This window comes from Paroedura picta, chromosome 7 (assembly GCF_049243985.1).
Source record: "Paroedura picta isolate Pp20150507F chromosome 7, Ppicta_v3.0, whole genome shotgun sequence".
NCBI classification, from domain to species: Eukaryota; Metazoa; Chordata; class Lepidosauria; order Squamata; family Gekkonidae; genus Paroedura; species Paroedura picta.
The window spans coordinates 11,622,389-11,643,428 of NC_135375.1; the positions used below are offsets into that span (position 1 = coordinate 11,622,389).

Here is a 21,040-nt window from a genome sequence, read left to right on the forward strand (position 1 = left end):
AGCCAGCCAGCCAGCCAGCGAGCGGGAGGCGACGGCAGGAGGGAGCCCCGCGACAGGCCTCCGCCCCGCCGGCCGCCCTGCCTGCCTGCCTTCCCTTTGTGTGCCGCCGGGCAGCTGCGAGGCTCCAGCCCCGCATTTGAATGTCTGGAGGGGCTGGGCGAGGAACCTTTTCCATGGGCCATCTGTCCGCCGGCCTCCTTCTCCAGCCGCCGCCGCCGCCGCAGCAGCAGCCGCCGCCCTCGAGGGGGAGCCCAGCCCGCGCCGAGGGGTAGCGCCGACCCGACGCGGGGGAGCCAAGCCCAGCCAAGCCAAGCCCAGCTCAGCTCAGCCCAGCTCCAGCCCAGCTCAGCTCAGCCAGCCGGCCGGCCAGGATGGTTTTGGTCCACGTCGGCTATCTTGTTCTTCCAGTGTTTGGCTCTGTGCGCAACAGAGGTATCGCTTTATCTGTGTCTTATTTTTTATTATTATTATTACCGAGGGGGAGAGCGAGAGCAAGCAAGAAAGAAAGCGTATCCCCCCCGCCCCTCTCCACCCCGCCCCGCCCCCCAAGATCTGAATTTGAGGGTGCTTTGGACGGGACCCCCCCCCTCCCACCCCCTCTCCCTTGCGACGGTGCCTCTGCCCGCTTTGTGGGGCCCGAGCAGGACAAGAGGAGGCGTGGACGGCAACGGGCAGAGAAAGGGCAGATGCAAGGCGGAGGGAGGGGGAAGGGGCGGGGGGGGCAGATGAAAGGTCTTCCCCCCTCCCTCCCCAGGAAGGAAGGGAGGGAGGGAGGGCAGCAAGGGAGAGAGAGCAGGGGTGGGGGACAGAGGGGGAGAGAACAGGGCGGAGAGGAATCCGGGGAGAAAAGGGGAAGCAAGCGGGCGATTCTCGCAGGCTACCTGAGAGATTAAAACCAGAGAATCCCCGGGACGTGGCGGGTGGGCGGCAGGAAGGGAAGGGAAGGGAAGGGTTCTGTTGGCGAGGCTTGTGCAGGAGAGCTCACGTCCTTCCCTTTAAAAAGAAGGAAGGAAGGAAGGATCATGCTCTTGAAAAATGAAATAATAATTCTAAAAACCTTGCCCAGAGAGCTCCATTTTAGGTTTGGAGGGCTAGCCCCTCCCCCTTTTCTCCACCTGACAAATATAGACTCCGGCTCGCTCTCTCTGCTCCCTTTCTCTCTCTCTCTCTCTCTCTCTCTTTTTAAGGGGACCCCCGATGGTGGGAAAGCCGGGTAAGGGGGGGGGATTTAGGATCAGGGGCGTTGATTCCGGAGGGCCTGCAAGGCGATGCATTCATATGTGGATTCCCCACCCCCACCGCCATCCTCCCCCCCCTCCCAAAAAAAGCAAACCACCAAACATATGATCTCTTTCCACAGCTGGTCTCTGGTCCCTTCTCCTGTTCACTCCCCCTCCCCCTTAACCTTTTCTTCTCTCCCCCCCTCCCCTTTTGCCCCCTTATAGTAACTCCTCCAGTGAGCTTCAATCCTTTTGAGGGTTTTTTAAAAATTATTATTATTATTATTGCTAAGGGCTGCTTTGGTGGGGTTGTTTGGTACATTGGAGTCCAAGATAAGATGCATTCCTTCCCCTAACCGTCCCCCCCCTCTGCATATCCCCTCGTCTCCCCCCACTTTCCCCCTTGAGGGATTGTAAGCCTTCAAGACGTTCAGTCCAGAGAATCTCTTATTTGCAGCAGTTTTGTTTGTAACCACGGGGGTCAAAGAGGAAGCCAAAAGAAACACCCGTTTTAGAATGACTCCCCCCTCCCCTCTGAACAATATGGGATGTGTATGGCCATTGCATATTTTTTCTCACATTCCCCTGTTCCCATCCACGCCATCTGCTGCCACGAACAATGGAATGGACTTGGACCGATTTCTCCGTGGTTTTTTCCCCCTCTTAATTTGCCTTTCTCTCATTCCTTCTGTTTTCTTTCTGTCAAACGGCAATGCATTTAGGGATCACCCAACCTGTGCCATGCTTTTTTCCCTCAGGCCCATGACTGAAATTGCAGTTTTAACCATTCCTGTGTTTAAAAATAAATAAATAATACATTCCATTTTTTTTCCTGGCATCAGGACCCTTAGAACTCTAACCAAAGCTTTGGAATCCAGGGGAAGAGTCCTAATTTTTCTACTTACCCTGAGTTAAGCCCTCCCCCCCCCCCCCGGGTTCCAGTCTGGACCCCTCCCCTGGGGTAAACATGTTGCATAATTACATCTCAGGGCCCTGTTTTGATCTTGTTTAAGCACAGGTGGGAAATACATGGAAGGTCTTCCCTATCTGAAGAACTTCCAAGTCGCCTGGGGGTCAGAATATTTGGCTCATCTTGCTTTGATATATTCCCCCCCATCCCTCTCTCATTCAATTGCTCGCCCCCCCCCTTTGTCCACATGTCCAGCTCTTCTCCCTCCCCTCCCACCGTACATGTGTAACACAACAGCTTAGCTGGCACATTTGTGTCAATCTCTTTTCTTTTCATGGCGGTCTCTTCCAGTGCGGCGATGGGATGGCGGACATTTTTTTTTTTTTGCATCGATTCAAAAAAGCCAAACAAAACACCACCTTTCAATTATCCCCCCCTCCCCCTAATTTATTTTTTTAATTTGTTTCCTCATCTGTGTAGATCCGTGAGTGGCTACCTCTGCTACTCTGCCCCCTGGCCTCTCGCTTTCTGCCTCTGCATATTGCTCTCATGTTGACACCCCACCCTACTCTTTAACCATTTCCTGTATCCATTGGAGGAAGGCGGAGACCTTTTAAGCCAAGCATCCTCTTTGTAATGTGTTGGGGGTGGGGGGGAGAGAAGCTCCTAGCTGAATGGGCTTGCTGTCATCACCTGCTCAGGTGTTCGGCATGGACCGAAAAGGTGGAGAACTTTGGGATTTAAAAAAAAAAAAACTTAAGGAAAATATCAGTTGCACCATTAAAGATGGTGAGGCATTCACGTTCTCCTTCTCCGGGCTTTTAAAATGTACCGGAGGGTGGCATAAAGAAAGGGGAAGGGGAAAAGCGGGGGGGGGGGGGGGAAACTAGGACAATAGACCTTTACCTAACACACCCACTAAATGCCAAGCAGGTGGGATTTGAACTGTTCAAGCGAGACCTTAAAAGCCCTCTGAGATTTTGCAAGAGAGGATGCTGAAGCTTAAAACTGGAGTCCCAGATCTTCTCATGAAAAGGGGGAGGGGGAGGAAGAAAGAAAAAAGAGACCCCTCCAAAATGGTAGGCGGACTGTATGCTCCAACCTGTTTTCTCTTTAGCTTTCATTGTCGTAGTTTAGAACCAAAAACAACAAAAAAAGGCCATTTTTTTTCCAAAATAGTTCTAGTTTTATAACGCCATTTTTGTACCTTCATCCTGTTTAGCTAAGTACATTTGCAGTGTAAATTCCTGTTAAGTGGATTCATTTTGCTTTTAGTTTTATGGAGGATGCAGTATCCTAAATTTGACTCTCCCCTTGACCAAATCTTTACCCAGCCCCACATTCGTATGGGGGGGGGGTCTTGGTTTCCCTTCCAAATTGCCTTGATTCTTAATGGTTTTTTTAAAAAGATAAAATATTGCAATCGATTTCAGATCATCTGCCAGAAGGGGATGCTGATCTTAGTGGTCATGTTGGGGAGCATTAAAGTAATCAAAGGCCCTGCTCCTAACAGCACCCCGACTCTAAAAAAAAAATATTCCAAGGCTTTGCAAATTTTCTTTAAAAAAAAGAAAAGGATACCGCATCTTTGAGCACCGCATATACACGCATACATGCACCCGTGCGAACACAGATGTATCTCTCTCTCCTGGTCAAAAATTACACCCCTCCCCCCACAGTGGGCCTCCATCTGTTTTCATTGAAAGCTGGACCAAACAAACATTCACAATGGTCCAAATTAAAAAAAAAAACACAACAACACACAACCCCCCAATTTGAAGCTTTTCTTTTGAATTCGACACACACCCCTTCCCAAATCAGGCCAATTCGGAACAACTTTTGGGTGGCCATTTGTGCTTAAAATCCTTCCGGGGAGGGGGAGGGGCAAAGTGGGGGGAAACAAAAAAAAATATTTAAATGACATCCCGGAGGCAGACGCCTACTAGCAAAATGGTTTTCCATTCAACAGGGATCAACATTTTCTGTGCTGGATTTTTTACTTCCTGTTCTTATTTTGTGGGTAAAAAATTTTTTTCTGTATCGAATATCCTTTGGTTGTGTATTTCTCCACCTTTTTTCTTGTACTAAAACTTGACGCATGGTCTGTATTTTTTTACATTTACTTAGTTTTTTTTTTTCCTGATGTAAAATCTCTCTGTAGAGACATAATCCTGCCAAAATGTAACATGCTGTAGCTCTTTTATACATCTAGCCATTGTATGCCGCTTCCGTTCTGTTTTTTGCCTCTTCACGGCATGGTGCGCCTTTTTTTTGTATTGTGTGCATGAAAACATTGTTATACAACACAGTCCCTTTAAATACTAATATACAATCTCTCAATAAAGAAACTAGATTTCCTATATTAACCTAGTGTGCTTTTTCTATTGCTGTCCCCCCATTATATTGTTGTATATCCCCTCCCCGCTGTTTTAGATTATTTCCCCCCCTCCCACTTTCCCACTCCCCACCCCCATTGGAATGAATGGATTTTTTTTTTATTTGATTTTATTTTTGTGTGTGTCACTGATACGGATGGGGAGGGGTGTCCAAATGTTCCCGATCCCATATCTGCCCACAAGCATTATTCAGCCTGTGAACAACCAGTTCCCCTAGATACACATCCTATATTTACCTCTAGATAAAGTGGGTGATTCCCTTCCGCGGAGTCCTGTTTCGACCACAGGGTGCCAAGAGAGAACGATATTTCTAAATACGCATTCAGGATATACATACTGCACACTGACAAGCGTTCTGAAACATTAAATAGAGAGGCAAGCTGTAATTTATTCCTTCCCCTCCACCCCATGTAAAGGTTATATGCCGGTCATCACTCCCGTAAGCCACAGATGTACAGAGATAGAGCAGCATTTCTCCCCCTCTTTCCTTAAAAAAAAAAATCAACTGATTTAATTAGCAAAGAATCACTGATTCTAACAAGACTCTCCTTTCTCCCATTTCACAAGCCCTCCCTGTTGATTTTGCTGAGCTTGCTCATGCAATCTTGTAGGTAGAATTGCTAACAATGACCTTGGAAAAACCGAGGGGTGGTGGGGGGTGTTGTAAAGGAGAGAGCAAGGGGCAAATGGGGCAAGGGGCAAAAGATGCTCCATCCTCCCCTTGTTTTGCAACCCCTGCCTCAAGACCCATCTCATTCCAGTCACCTGGTAAGAACCAGTTGACTAGTTTTTAAATTTTACCTTCACGTGGTCTCCTTCACCGACTGGGGTTGATTGGTCTTTTTTTATTCGTAAAGCAGATGCCAGGAAATTAACTGTCCAGACGTGGAATCTCTCTCCAAAGCTGATTGACACACCTATAGAAATGGAGGGGTGTGTGTGTGTGTGCCGTTATATAATACTTTGAACATGGCTTATCGTGTGGCCTTTGGGCTGTAAGAGATTTAAGAATCCTCTAAGAGGTAGACCCTTTAAAAAAAAAAAAAAAAAAAGCAGCACAATGACATTTAAAAAAAAAATAGGTTAAGCCAAATGGGCAGGAGGGGGCGGAGATTTCCTCTCCTTGCAGCCTGCAAATGGGGGTGGGGGGGGGGGGAGAAAGATTGCAGAATATGTTGAAATAAGGGAGGGCCAATAGTCTTACGAAGGGGGAGAAGAAAGAGAAACGCCAACAGGATAAAAGAAAGAGCTTTGTAGCTTGGAGACCTCCCAGTAGGTAAAAACACCGGGCTTTGGCCCCCTACCCCTTTCCCGAATTTTCATTCCCGTTTTTATCTCTCTTCTCCATGTATCCTGAGTCAGTCGTTTTTTGGCCATCGCAGTCCCCTCCTTGTTTGACCATAACACCAGGCACATTCCTCTTCTTCCTCCTCCTCTTCCTCCTCTTCTGAATGTGGTGTATGCTCTCTAGACCCTTTGTTCTGTGCGCTGTCTCCTGCCCGACCTAGCAGCTTAGCTGTTTGCTGTGACACACGCTCATATCCACACATGACAAAAGAGTCAGGCTTGTGTGTTCATTAGCTTGCATGAAAATGGGGAGGGGAGAGTCTGCATGCCCTTTTGAAGGGGGGGGGGCAGGAAGGAAGGGGGCCCAACCATCCTTTGATGATGTGGTTCTATTATCCCCCCCCTCCCCTCTCCCTCCGATTCTCTGCCCACCACCCTCCCATGATAACCATTTTGCTTTTTTTTTTTCTTATTTGGGGAATGATAAACCATGCTGCAAACAACCCACCCGAAGTGAGGGGGGAGCTAGTTGATTTCAGCTCTGACCAAAGGGAAGTGTGTAATGAAGGTGGGGACCCCAGGCCCTGGTGTTTCCGGGGAGGGGGAGACAGCCCCGTTTTTGTTTAGGGAGAGCCACTCTTTTTTTTACCACGTTGACGGATAACCATCGACCAGGTCTCGTCCCACCTATTAGCGCCTGCATGAATCGAAACCATTTGTTTGCTGTGCCTTTGAGATAGTTTCCTGCTCCAAAAAGACCCCTGAAGCTCCTGGGTTAATGGCAACTCACGCGAACCCATTTGTCATCCAGCTCCTTGCTAGAAGCACGTTCTTCCGGGAGCACAGATGTATCTCTGCCACATTTCGCCATTAAACAACCACAAGTCTTCATTGCCCATAATTCATTCAGTGCATCCCCTGTTGGCTACAGACCAGCTTAAGGCGCTCCACTTTGGAAAGGCCCTCCGCATAAAAAAGGAATCTCCTCCCCCTTTTTCGTTTCATTGACACAGAACTGTTAATGTTTTTGGCGTATGCAAACTCCTGTTCCTGTTCTGGGTGTGAATATTCACACAATGCTCATTTCCGGTGGGTGGTGGGTGGGGTGGGATAATTTTGTATGAATGTGCTGTCCCCCTTCCCTCTATCACCTGTGGGTGCAAATGGTGTTGTTGAAGATAACATGACCACATTCCAATGCAGAACTGTGAGGAAAACTGAGGGCCAGCTACAGAATTTGGAATCCTGGTTTCATATTTTTTTTAAAAGGTGCTAGTCCTCTTGGTTAAAGGTTGAAAATCAGTCAGCTAGAATGGTTCTCTGCTGTCTTTGGGCAGGGTATTTTCTCCCCTGGCTGCAATGCCCTTGTCTTCTTGGTCCTCCTTACAAAACTTTGGTCTCTTCACAAGAACCTAGTCCTTGCCAAGGGTCTTGCAAATTCTTCCCTCCCACCTGCACATAGAAAACAGAACGAATTGTGCTAAATAAATAACAAGACACCTTGACAATTGGTGGAATTGGTTCCCAAGAGAGTCTGGATTTCCCACGTACAAAGCTTAGATATTTTATTTATTTTAAAAAGGTACCGGTGCAGCTGTTGCACGCCATGTGCTAAGGTAAGATCTGCATGCATTGCACTAGTCTGGAACATATCTCATGCACACAACATTGAAAGCACATTCTCGAGAGCATCTTGTGTCAAGTGTATTTGGAAAGGTGATATTCTTAGTGAACTGGGTCTTGAAATTTTTAAATTAGGGACTATATCATTTAAGTGCCTTCTTTAGACTGCGAAAAGCTGGAGTGTTCTTAAGTAAAGGAGAACGTATTTGAGAGATGCTAGGTTAACGGGGGCCTGGATAAAGTACCAATTGGGGGAAGGGGGCTACAGAATGAGGTATCTTTGCAGAATGAGGTATCTTTAACTAACTTCTTTCCATCGACATTTCACTCGGAAACGTGGTGTGGTTCTCATTATATTCGGTGCCGTAAACAGGATTTGGTGTTATTTTGCCGAAATGCACCCTTTGATACAGGGATGGGGTTGTTGTTTGATACAGGGGTGGGGTTATTGTTTGTTTTTTTAAAAGCAAGTTTCTAGTCCTTCAGAGTGGGAAGATAAGCTTGAGTGGGTAATACTTGGCAAAATCATCAGAGCTACGGAATTGGAAAAGCGTTCCACGGATACAGGAATAGTTTCAGTATACGATGATGATGTTAGCCATTTAGCTGAATCCGACTCTTGGCAATTCTACCTTTAGGAAGATTCACCGAATAAGAACTTGGGATGTTAGAGGACAGACTCAAGGCACTTTGATTTCAGAATATTAAAAACCTCTACGGATGGCTAGCAGGAAAATATTTTAAGAGATTGTTCGCTCCCTCCGCCCTGCCGGTTTGTGAAATTATATAGGCAATGTTTTCTTAGTATGGAATTTGGGTTATCTTTCTGCAGGTGTGTTTAATTCCTGCCCCCCCCCCCAGGAGAACAGGCCACAAGCTGGGCTGGAGGGTATCATTAAATGCAGATACCATTTTCTGCAGAATTCCTTGTACTGCCAATGCAGCATTTCCGAACTGTCCTTGCAAACAAAAACGGGGAGTAGTACATTTTAACTCCGCTGGGCCCTGTAGAACAGCTGATGTGGATTTTATGATCTCATTCCAGTCTGTGCTGATCAGTTTTTGTGGCATATAAATCATATACACTTGTTTGCAGCCCTCAAGTCAATGATAGCGTAAGCGGACGTGGGCTTCCTTTGGAGGAAACACAACGTGTTTAGGGTTGCCACCTCTGCATTAGGAAATTCCTGATGCTTTGGAGATGGAGCCTGAGAAGGGCGGGGTTTGGGGAAGGGAAGGCTTTTAGCAGGGTATTATGTCATAGACTCCACCCTTCAAAGCAGCCATTTTCTCCAGAACAACTGGAGATCCGTTGTTGTTGCTGGGAGATCTCCAGGCCCCACCTGGAAGTTGACAACCGGCACAGCTCAGTATGCAACCCCAGGCCCAGAGGTCTGGGGGGGGGGGATTGGGTAGCAAATGTCCTCTGAGAGGGGAAATAGAAGCAATGAACTCTAGGAATGGCTGCAGTAGCCATGGTAACCACTTAGGCCTCTTCCAGGAAGAAAGGTTTTCCTGTAACCTGTTTGGGAAGCTTACCTAGATTTCCGGAGGCCCTGAGGAATCTATTTATAGAATGCATTTTTGGTCCCTCTGTTCCCCAGGGCAGCATACACAGGTCTATAGGGTTACCAAATTTTGAAAAGTGAAAAAGAATGTCTTTCCCAACCATTTCAAACAAGGGATCAATGTGGCCAGTCTTAAGTACCTCTAACTGTTTAGGGCGGCTTGGTCCCTCCTGGTGAGGAATAGGGGTGTATGGGTGCCATATCTGGACTGAAAAACTGGAGATATGGAGATGGAGCCTGGAGAGGAAAGGGACTTCAGTGAGACACAATGGCATGGATTCTGCCTTCCAAAGCACCCATCTTCTGGAAGGGATCTTTGTAGTCTGGAGATGAGCCGTAATTTTCGGGAATCCCAGGTCCCGCTTGGAAGCTGGCATCCCTACTATAGTTTTTAATCTGTGGTTATTGCTACTAAGTAGGGATATTCCTAACCTTTCAACCCCAAAGGAGGATGTTTTCACCATTTAAAAAAATGTATAGCCAGAAGAAGACAAGGGGGAAGAGGACACATCTAAAAAGAGGTCACCTGAGGCCTTCTCTTCTATCTCACCAGGGCCTTCTTTCCTCCATTTCCCCCCTCAACCTTGTGTGGTAGATTAGCAGCTGGACAGAGAGTCAGTCGCTCCAAGTCAACCAGCAAGGTGGGAAGTGGAACGGAGAACTTAGTCTCATTCTGACGGGGTAACCGTTCCCCACACTGGTTGTCAAGCATCTTCCAGCATCCTCCCTGTACTGAGCATGCATGATTGTAAGAACATGAAAGAATCCACCTTCAGGAGGTCTACCAGTGGGGCTAGAACTAGGGTTGGGCACTTCGGCGTCTGAAGTGGCCGCTCATGCCCGAAGCATCCAGCGCCGTGTCGCGAGGGGAGGCATGGGCGTCAATGCGCCAGTCACACCAACCGACACAACGAGGTCCCAGGGCGGTGTGGGGATTTCAACCTGGGTCTCCTGAGTCTTAACACAGCACACAAACCCATGAAGTTGCCAAACAGCAGGGGTGGCTAAACTGTGGCTCTCCAGATGATCACGGACTACAGTTCCCATGAGCCCCTTCGTGCTGTCAGGGGCTTGCGGGAATTGTAGTCCATGGACATCTGGGGAGCCACAGTTTGCCCCCCCTACCATATGCCAGCTCAGAGCACTGAGACCGAGAGTGTCTCCAGAATGTCAGGCAGAATTTCAAGCCACCTCCTGCCTTGTCCTATCAACCGGAGTTGTTGGGGATTGAACCTGGGACCTTCTGTATGCCTAGCAGAGGCTATTCCATAATGACGATGAAGCGGGCATTCACCCGAAAGCTTACATCCAGAATTAAACTTCGTTGGTCTTAAAGGTGCCCCCTGGAGTCAAACTTTGTTCTCTTGCTTCAGACCAACATGGCAACCCACTTGACTCTCTCTCCCATAATGATTAGACGCTCTATCCACAATGCCTCTCTGGCTCTCGCACTCGTCTCCCTCCGCTGCTTGCCTCACTGCACTAGGCAGGTAAAAGAGCATCTCTCACCTCTTCATGAAGAAGAAGAAGAGTTGGTTTTTATACCCTGCTTTTCACTGCTTGAAGGAGTCTCAAAGTGGCTTCTGATTGTGTTCTCTCCCCCTCCTCTCAACAGACACCCTGTGAGGTAGGTGAGGCTGAGAGAGCTCTGACAGGACTGCTCGGTCAGAACAGCCCTATCAGGGCTGTGACTAGCCCAAGGTCATCCAGCTGGCTGTATGTGGAGGAGTGGGGTATCAACCCCGGCTCGCCAGATTAGAAGCCGCCTCTCTTAACCACGAAACCACCTCACACACGCACACCCATCTGGAAAAGGGTATGGATATTTTTCTCTGCAAAACAGCTTGTGTTCTCAGCTCTTTTTCCCCCTGTGAAGTTTATTTCCAGTGACAGAGTCCTGTGTGGCTAAAAATCGTGGTAGGGCAGTGCTAGGGCCGTGGTGGCCATAGTGATAGGATCACTAGTCTCCAGGTCAGGCCTGGAGATCTCCTAGAATCTCAACTGGACAGACATCAGTTCCTCTGGAGAAACTGGCTGCTTTGCAGTTATACCCCACTGAGGTCCTTCGCCTCCCCAAACCCTGCCCTCCCCAGTATTCACCCCCAAATCTCCAAGAATTTCCTCTCCATATATCTGTGTGCTCAAGTTTCCAGCACTATTCTCTTTTGTCTTCTTGGAAAAATTCCAGCTATATGCCTAAGAGTGAGGGAAGGTGGGAATAGAGGAAGGGAATTGACTCTGAACTTACTCTCTGGACAAATGTTTAGATTGATGACTGCATCATGTCCTACTGTCAGGCCCAGGTTGCTCCTATACTCTTTGCAAAATGATTTATTTAGGTTTCTGTGCCGCCCCATCAGAATTCTGCTCAGGATGGCTTATAATTAAGAAGAAGCGTTGGTTCTTATATGCCGCTTTTCTCTACCCAAAGGAGTCTCAAAGTGGCTTACAGTTGCTTTCCCTTTCCTCTCCCCACAACAGACACCCTGTGAGGGAGGTGAGGCTGAGAGAGCCCTGATTCTTCTTCTGAAGAAGAGTTGGTTCTTATATGCCTCTTTACTCTATCTGAAGGAGTCTCAAAGTGGCTTACATTCGCCTTCCCTTTCCTCTCCCCAAAACAGACACCCTGTGAGGTGGGTGAGGCTGAGAGAGCCCTGATATTCCTGCTCAGTCATAACAGTTTTACCAGTGCCGTGGCAAGCCCAAGGTCACCAGCTGGTTGTATGTGGGGGAGTGGGAATCAAACCCGGCTCACCAGATTAGAAACCACTGCCCTGACCACTATGCCAAGTTGGCTGAAACCCTGAAGAACCATTTGCCAGTGAGCAGTACTGACCCTGATGACCCCGTGGCCTGATTCTGTATAAAGCAACTTCATATGTATATTGGGCTCAAATCCAGATTTTAACAGGCAGCCATGATGGCTACCACATTGTCTGCTTGGAAGCTGACATCATTCAATCACTCAGTTTTAACACAGAATTTAGATGCTGCTGATGCTGTTCACACACTGCAATCTACTGGTTTTCCCGTTGGCTTCCCTCCTTCTCTCAGATCTAATTTGTGGCCATTTTTAAAAAACTTGAAATGCAATTGCAAGACCAGCCTGGCTGATGTAGACAGTCAAATCCTTACTGAGCCATACTGTTTTTTACTCATTTTGGGGGTGGATATCCCATCAGTGTGCAAACAGAAATATAGCCCTTCACACCAGTGGGCATGAATGGATACCCACTGACGGATTTGGAAATGGTGCAGTGATCATAACTGTAAAAATCCGCTTGCTTTTTAGTTCATAACAGTAAAAAAAATAAATGAAAAAGGAAATGATCCAGTCGTGCACAAACAGGATGCAAATAAACAGGCTGGAAAACAAAGGCAGAATTGCAGGAATAAGGGCATTTGTTGAACAGGACTCCTGAGTTAACTGCATAGCGGGCTCCTGCCCGTCATACTGGACACTGTAGGGTTTTTATGGCTAATCGAGAGCTACGTTAAGTGTCACGAAGAACCCCAGTTGCAGATTCACCTACAGCTGACGCTGGGAAAAGGAATACCTGAGCAGCACAAAAACGTTCTCGAGCAGAATCAACCAGGGTTCGTCTCCAAGCTGTGAAAATTCCACGTACCAATTTCTGTAGATTAAGCGGCTGTCGAAGGCACAGCCGGGGCATTTTCATTCCCGGTCGGTTGGCTGCTCAGGTCTGTTCAATTTTTAAAGCGGGACGAACTGCCTGTGGTTTGAGAGTCCTCTAAACTGGGTTTTGGGCCGGTGCAGCTGTCCTCTCCCTGGGATGACAAATAGCAACGACCAAAGTTCAGTCTTCTGCATGGCTATTTCAGGTGCCTTTGGTTCCGGGGCTCTTCCGGTTGGGTTTGCCAAGTCGCAACCCAGAGACGGAATCTGTCGCTGTAAAATTAATGCGGAATCAGGTGCTGGAGCCATTTGGGTTCCTGGTGCCCATTCCTAACCTCTGTGTTGCGTCTGCCCCTTTCTTGCAAGCTGTACTAAGCAGGATTCTAGATACTCTTTAGAGCAGGGGTAGTCAAACTGCGGCCCTCCAGATGTCCATGGACTACAATTCCCAGGAGTCCCTGCCAGCTTTCACTGGCAGGGGCTCCTGGGAATTGTAGTCCATGGACATCTGGAGGGCCGCAGTTTGACTACCCCTGCTTTAGAGCATTATTAGATGGGACAACTGTTGGGTTTGAATACAGACGCAGTAGTTCTTCAAAAACAGATTTTATTAGAAGTAACAACCAGCAAACACCAACAATTCCGAACAAGAAACAAGGGCAAAACCTCAAACTTGTATACACTTTTGAATGGCCTGTTGAGAGCCCTGATTGGCCCTTCATAAAGCCTTCCAATTGGTCCGTAACATTCCATAATTCTAGTCTCTCATTGGTTAGCTTCTCAAGTCCTGATTTGCATAGTGGTAGCATTCGCACTATTGTGTCTACATAAATAACCCCAGCTATAGTCCCCTGGCCACCCTACATTCTATACCAGTGGTTCTCAACCTGGGGGTCGGGACCCCTTTGGAGGTCAAACGACCCTTTCACTGGGGTCGTGGCAGGGTGAGCAGCTTGGCGGGGGAGAGGCACCGCCACTGTTGCCGTTCCTCCTGCAGGCAGCACACAACAACCTTGCGGGGTAGACCGAGACAGAGCGTGCGTCTGTCTGGAGCAGCGGAAAAGAGTGAGATCGGCATGGTGGGACAAGAGGCAGAACTAAACTGAGAAACTCCGGAAGAAAACAAAGTATATACAATCGTGAACAATGGATCTTCATGCCATTGGTCAGTTTTGGTTTAATTTCTGTAAAATTAACAGGAGGAACTGTATTAAAGGGTCGTGGCATTAGGAAGGTTGAGAACCACTGGGCTAAACCATCTCCAATTGCAGTAGCAGTAGGAGGAGACCCTTCCTGGCTGTTCCAGGTTCTTTTCAATATTAAGATCTTTTAACTGTTTATGATTCTAAACTCCCTCAGGACCGCTCAAAAGGAGGGGATGGTATAAAAATCCAATCAGTAAATAGAAAGGGAGCCAAAGAAATGGTAACCAGGTTCCTTCTGGGCCACTGGTGGGGGATGGGTCAGTAGGGGTGTCAAATCCAGGTTGGGGAACTCCGGAGTTTTTGGGTGGAGCCTGGGGAGGATAGGGGTTTCCGTGGGCTATGCCCTAGAGTCTACCATTCTCTGTAGACATTTTTTCTGTAGTCTGGAGCTGTAATTCTGAGGGATCCCCAGGTCCCACCTGGAGGCTGGCATCCCTAAATGTAAAGGTAAAGGTATCCCCTGTGCAAGCACTGAGTCATGTCTGACCCTTGGGGTGACGTCCTCTAGCGTTTTCATGGCAGACTCAATATGGGGTGGTTTGTCAGTGCCTTCCCCAGTCATTACCGTTTACCCCCCCCCCCCCCAGCAAGCTGGGTACTCATTTTACCAACCTCGGAAGGATGGAAGGCTGAGTCAACCTTGAGCCGGCTGCTGGGATTGAACTCCCAGCCTCATTGGCAGACAGCTTCAGACAGCATGTCTGTTGCTTTACCACTCTGTGCCACAAGGCTCTTAATCCCCCTAAGTGACTGACCACAATCAGAATGCACTTTACTCTTCAAAGCGATTCACAACATCCTCTCCATACGATCTCCCCAACAACCCTGCAAGGGAGTTTAGGAAGAGTGTGAGTGACTTGGCACCAGGTCACCCAGCATATTTCTGTGGCAGAGCAGAGATTCGTACCTAAACCCTGCCAAAGCCACTGGGTTTGGGGTTCAAGTTTCAGTCGCTTGCGGAAAGCCTGGCCTTGTAGAGGGATAGCTTTCCCCGTCACCGAATGGCACTGATCGGTGAAACCATCAAAATTAAACATCTCCTAGATCAGGGGTAGTCAACCTGTGGTCCTCCAGATGTTCATCGACTACAATTCCCTCCCAAAATTCACCTCCCGAACTTGAAGCTGCAATCAACATTTCCCTAAGCATGCAAGAAAGGGCCATAAGAACCAAGCACCAACACAATCCCTTCTGCCCACCCACTCACCATCTGCCTAAGTTCACAGAATCAGTCCTGACCCACCCAGTAAGGCTGTGGAGAGGATAAAACAGGGGAAGCGAGAGACACAGATGATACCTTGAGCCTCTCTGAGGAAGGGTGATATGAAAATGTCATTGCATAGCTTCCATCTCTGCCTGGCAGTCATATTGGTGGTGGGTACAAAATGTTAAGGCTTCGGGAATAGCTGCTTTGGGGAAAGGAGCTCAGGTGTCAACGGACCATGGTCCGATCCAGCCAAGTGGATCCTTCTCCTCCTGCGTATGCCGCTTTGCTGTCTGAGTACAATCCGCCATGTATTTTTATAGCCTTTCACCATTGCCATTAAAACCAATGGGCCATATTTAGAAGTAAATGTGGTTTTTGAATCAGGCTGCTGTTCTCTGTCTCTTCTCGTTTTGCCTCTTTGTTTTCCCTTGATTCCACCACGCTTCCCTGGAAGGGAGGTGGGATGAAGTGCAGGCTACTTCATGGATGCTTGAGGCTGACCTTGCAGGGGGCAGGGGGTTGGCCTCGACCAGGGCCAGGGGCTTTTTGATCCTGGCCCCTACCTGGTGGAATGAGCTCCTGGACCACATCCAGGTCCTGCTGGAGTTGGCACAGTTCCCCGGGCCTGTCAGAGGCAGCTCTTCCACCAGGCCTTTGGTCGGGGCCAAAGTTAATACCGACTTACCTATTTATTTATGGTCCCACCCACCCCCAGATGCCCTTTAGAAATGTTGCTGTTAGCCATTCAGTCATGCCTGACCCTTGGCGATCCCATGGCACAGCCACCACAGCGATGCTTTTCTGGGTCAGGAAAGGCATACCGTTGTGGCTATTTTCCCCATCCTCTGTGGTTTGACTTCATAGAATCATAGAGTTGGAAGGGACCTCATGGGTCATCTAGTCCAACCCCTGCACTATGCAGGACACTCAACATCCCTGTCACTCATCCACTGTCACCTGCCACCCCCTTGACCCTTCACAGAATCAGCCTCTCCATCAGGTGGCAATCCAGCCTCTGTTTAAAAATCTCCCAAGATGGAGAACCCACCACCTCCCGAGGAAGCCTGTTCCACTGAGGAACCGCTCTGACTGTCAGGAACTTCTTCCAGATGTTTAGATGGAATTTCTTTTGAATTAATTTCATCCCATTCATTCTTGTCTGTCCCTCTGGGGCAAGAGCATGAGACTCCACCGTAAGGGTGGCCAACAGGATCGAGGGGTGCCAGCCTCCAGGTGGGACCTGGAATTCTAGCTCGTCTCCAGTCCACAGAGATCAGCCCCCCTGGAGAAAATGGATGCTTTGGGGGGGGGGTGTTGTACCCAACTGAGCTCTCTGCCCTTCCCAGGCTCCATCCCCACGCAAGTTTCCCAACCTGGACCTAGCAGGTCTACCAGCAATCACGGGACAGGAGGACTTTGTAATGTATGAATAGGGCCTTCGGCTAAACTTCAAGACGATAAGTCTCTGCAGACGCTTCAGGGAAGGGGGGTGGGAGGGAGGCGAGATGAAAGAGCAGCTTCCTGGAGGGGAACTGTCAGCTCTGCCTGGGATTGGGATTCATGAGATCTGCCCGCAGCCGTTTGTAGAGTCATTCGTACGGGCCGCTGGTTTGATGAATTCTGCCTGTAGGTATCTCTTTCAGGGTGGGTAAATTCTGACAAACAGCCTTCTCGGGCAGGATCTAACACTCTGGGTTCTCGTAGAGCTGTGGGTTTCAAAAAAGGTTCTTAGGTTCCCAGCAGTTGTGTCCAAAGCCAAGAACTGCCGATGCCATTTGTGAAGGGAGGGATGCCGGTTTGGTGTAGTGGTTAAATCGTCCGAGGCAAACCCGAGTTCAGATCCCCCACCAGCTCTGAATTTGGCTGGATGACCTTGGAAGAAACGATTTTTCACAGTCTATGTAGTTCAGCCGTGGAAGGGGCTGCCTAAGGAGGTGGGAAGCTCCCCCTCACTGGCAGTCTTCAAGCAGTGTCTGGACAGATCCTTCTCCTGGACGCTTGAGGCTGATCCTGCATTGAGCAGGGGGTGGGACTAGATAGCCTGGATGGCCCCTTCCTACTCTAGGATTCTAGGAGTCTAGTTCAGCCGTGGAAGGGGCTGCCTAAGGAGGTGGGGAGATCCCCCTCACTGGCAGTCTTCAAGCAAAGGTTGGATACACACTTTTCTTGGATGCTTTAGGATGCTTAGGGCTGATCCTGCATTGAGCAGGGGATGGGACTAGATCGCCTGTGTGGCCCCTTCCCACTCTAGGGTTCTATGATAATACTTTTCAAGCTACCTCACCTTGCAGGTATTTTGTGATTATAAGACAGGGGAGGGACTGAGTGAGAAAGGTCGATCAATGTGATGTAGCAGTTGGGGTATCTGATTAAGTTATAGGAGACCCAGGTTCAAATCCCCACTCTACTCTGATAGTTGGCTGGGTAATGCTGGGCTGGACACACCCTCCAGAGCAGCCCTTTTCTCCAGGGGACCTGATCTCTTTACTCTGGAGATGAACTCTAATTCCAGAGGACTCCCAGGTCCCTCCTGGAGGCTGGCATCTGTAGCAACACCGCTGCATTCCGAGAAACTTTGCAAAAATCAGGCCTCTGCCCACCTCTTGCTGGTTGCTGGGGAGGGGGCCTGGAAATCCTAGCGGGGAAATCTCCTTGCCTTTATTATTAACCTCGTGTGAGCAAAGGTCTTGAGCATAAAACCTACAGATCACAGCAGGATAAAGCTAGTATTACAAAGCATGCCAGAACGGACAAGAGGAAAATACACAATAATAAAAGCACAGATATCCTTTAAACACATTGGACTGGATTCAGAAATCTGACACCCCGCAGAAGTTCTGTGTATTCCCCGTGGGTAGTAGCTGGGCGGGGGAACCTCTCCTCTGTGACTCTTAGGGTTGCCAATCTCCAGGTAGTGGCTGGAGGACTCCTGGGATTACAACGGGTCTCCAGGTTCCAGAAATCAAATCCTTTTAGAGTTGCCAGCTCTGGGCTGGGAAATACTTGGAGACTTTGGGGTGGGGGTGGAGCTGGGGGTGGGCAGGATTTGGGGTGGGGGGGACCTCAGTGGAGTATGATGCTATGGAGCCCAACCTCCAAGCAGCCCTTTCCTCCAGGGGAACTGATCTCTGTAGTCTGGAGATGAGCTGTAATTCCAGGGGATCCCCAAGCCCCACCTGGAGGCTGGTATCCCTATACAGAGTCCCCCCTCCAAAGCAGCCCTTTCCTCCAGGGGAACTGATCTCTGTAGTCTGGAGATGAGCTGTAATTCTAGGGGATCCCCAGGTCCCACCTGGAGACTGACATCCCTATATCCCCTGGAAAAGATGGCTGCTTTGTAAGGTAGTCTCTATGGATATATAAGCCACTGAGTTCCCCTCCTTTTTTCAAACCCCTTCCCTCCCCAGACCACACCTCCAAAATCTCCAAGAATTTCCCAGTCCAGAGCCGATAATCCTAGCAAAATCCGCGAATGCTCCTGGACAGATCACCACCACCTCTTCAAGCTGCAAACTCCATCACTGAATTCCTCAATGAGTCCAAGAACTTTGGGGGGGCTGACATGAACCGAATGCCCATCGGCTTCCCTGGGCACGTCGTTGGGGATCCCTGCGGAATGCGCGCCACAGACCCTGCCAATGCCCCTTGCCCGATGTGCCGCTCTTCAACTCCCCCTGGCACATCCCGGCAGAGAGGTGTGTCAAGGGTGCCAGTCTCCAGGGCACTGCTGTAGCTGCGGCGGGCAGGATACGCCCAGAAGCCCCCTCCCAATCCCCCTCTAATTGGCACTCTCGGTTCACAGTTTTCTGGGCCGAGACCAGGCGGGGTTCGTTCCGGGTGACATCTTTGTTGGCTTCTGACTTCCTCTGGGGATCATTAGCTCGGATGAATCAGCTGGCAGCTGCTGGCGGCCTCTCTTCTGCTAGCGACGCGACAGCGGTGCGTTCCCGAGAACAGGAGCAGCCAAGAAATCGGTGCCGCACTTGAGTGGGTCTTCATTTTAATTTCTTTTTTTTTGGGGGGGGGGGATGTGCATCATTTTTCAGAGGTGAAAGGACACTGCAAACGAACACCCGTGGGTGGTGGAGGGGCTTTGGGCTTTGGGATGTCTCTCAAGAAAGAAAATAAGCTTGCCAACCTGCAATGACACCCGATTTCTGGACGTATCTTGTTCCACATTGTGGCCAACCAGTTCCTCTGGACAACGAGCATGGGGACTCTGGGGTTCACAGGAATAATGTTTCTGAATGTGGAGGTTCCCCTCAGTCACCATGTTTAGTTTGAGAGCCAGTTTGGTGTAGTGGTTAGGAGTGCGAACTTCTAATCTAGCATGCCGGGTTCGATTCCCCGCTCCCCCACATGCAGCCAGCTGGGTGACTTTGGGCTTGCCACGGCACTGATAAAACTGTTCTGACCGGGCAGTGATATCAGGGCTCTCTCAGCCTCACCCACCCCACAGGGTGTCTGTTGGGGGGAGAGGAAAGGGAATGCGAATGGAAGCTGCTTTAAGACTCCTTTGGGTAGAGAAAAGCAGCATATAAGAACCAATTCTTCTTCTTAGTAGCCACTGGTAGACCTAACCTCCATGAATCTAGCAAATTACCCTTTAAAGCCGTCTGTTCCTGCGGCCATCACTGTGAGGTAGGTTAGCCTGAGAGAGTTTGTCTGGCCCAAGAACACCTAGCAAACTTCCATGGCACAAGGGGGAATTCAAACTTGGGTCTCCCAGATCCTAGTGGTTAAGAGCGGCCGCCTCTAATCTGGCAAGCCGGGTTTGATTCCCTGCTTCCCCGCAGGCAGCCAGTTGGGTGACGTTGGCATAGTCACAGCCCTGATAGTGCTGTTCTGACTGAGCGGTCCTGTCGGAAGCTCTCTTCACCCCAGCTACACTCACCAAGATTCTGTTGTAGGGAGAGCAAGGGAAGGCGACTGTGAGCCGCTTTGAGACTCCTTTGGGCAGTGAAAAGTGGGGTATAAAAGCCTACTACTCTTCTTCTTGCAAACTTAAATGGACTCCGGGGAATGGTTGAGGACAGGAAGGCCTGGAGGATCATTGTCCATGGGGTCGCGATGGGTCGGACACAACTTCACACCTAACAACAACACTCTTCTTCTCCTTCTCCTTCTCCTTCTCCTTCTCCTTCTCCTTCTCCTTCTCCTTCTCCTTCTCCTTCTCCTTCTCCTTCTCCTTCTCCTTCTCCTTCTCCTTCTCCTCCTCCTCCTCCTCCTCCTCCTCCTCCTCCTCCTCCTTCTCCTTCTCCTTCTCCTTCTCCTTCTTCTTCTTCTTCCCCCCTCGTGATGTAAAAACAGAGCAGACCCAGATCTCAATCCATGTATGAGGAACTGACCACAAACTACTATAGAGTCTGGTCAAGGGCAGAAACTACGGCCAGTTCCGTTCAAACTCACCAATTAAACCCGTTGTGGGCGTAATTTGGTGGCCACAAAAAACGCCGTCACCTAGGAGGCAAGTCATAATCACCTGTGACTTTGCAGATTCTCAGAAAATACACTGATTTTTTTAAATATTACAATTACTTATGGGAACAGCACACGATCCCCATTGCCCTCCCAGGATTTATCAGAGAGCCGTAAACTTTTAAGACGCAAGCGCCGTTAATGCCTCTGAATAGAACTTTTCCCCATGAAAGGGTTTATGGGGGCTGCTTATGAGCTGAATCTGTCTGTTCGGAGACAAGCCGTTCAGCATTTACCAGCAATGTAAAAAGGAGAAAAGAAGGACAGTGTGGGGTGGGGTAGACAGCGATGGGGGGGTTGGGGGAGGGTTGGGGGAGAAGCTCAGTCCAAAGAATCCAGCTTAAACATAATGATTCATAACGCTGCAGACTTTGCAAGGAAATGATAACGCCATTCATGATTAAGCACTGCTTTGATTCCTCCCCCCGCCTGCTAAATATATTCCGTCTTGGTGCACCCCCGGATTTGCAGGAGGATATTTTGACACCTCCCCAGCCCCCGTTTCGGGC

The 21,040-nt window shown here is 49.2% G+C and overlaps 1 protein-coding gene across 1 annotated transcript in view; it reads left to right on the forward strand.

The window, feature by feature from the left end:
• Positions 1-280: 280 nt before the first annotated feature.
• The window catches only part of ARK2C (arkadia (RNF111) C-terminal like ring finger ubiquitin ligase 2C), a 65,643-nt gene continuing 44,883 nt past the window's right edge, over positions 281-21,040 (forward strand). Inside the window, exon 1 of the mRNA XM_077346717.1 lies at positions 281-432. Coding sequence (XP_077202832.1) covers positions 372-432 — 61 coding nt within the window. The 5' untranslated portion in view covers positions 281-371. The remainder of the gene's footprint in view (positions 433-21,040) is intronic.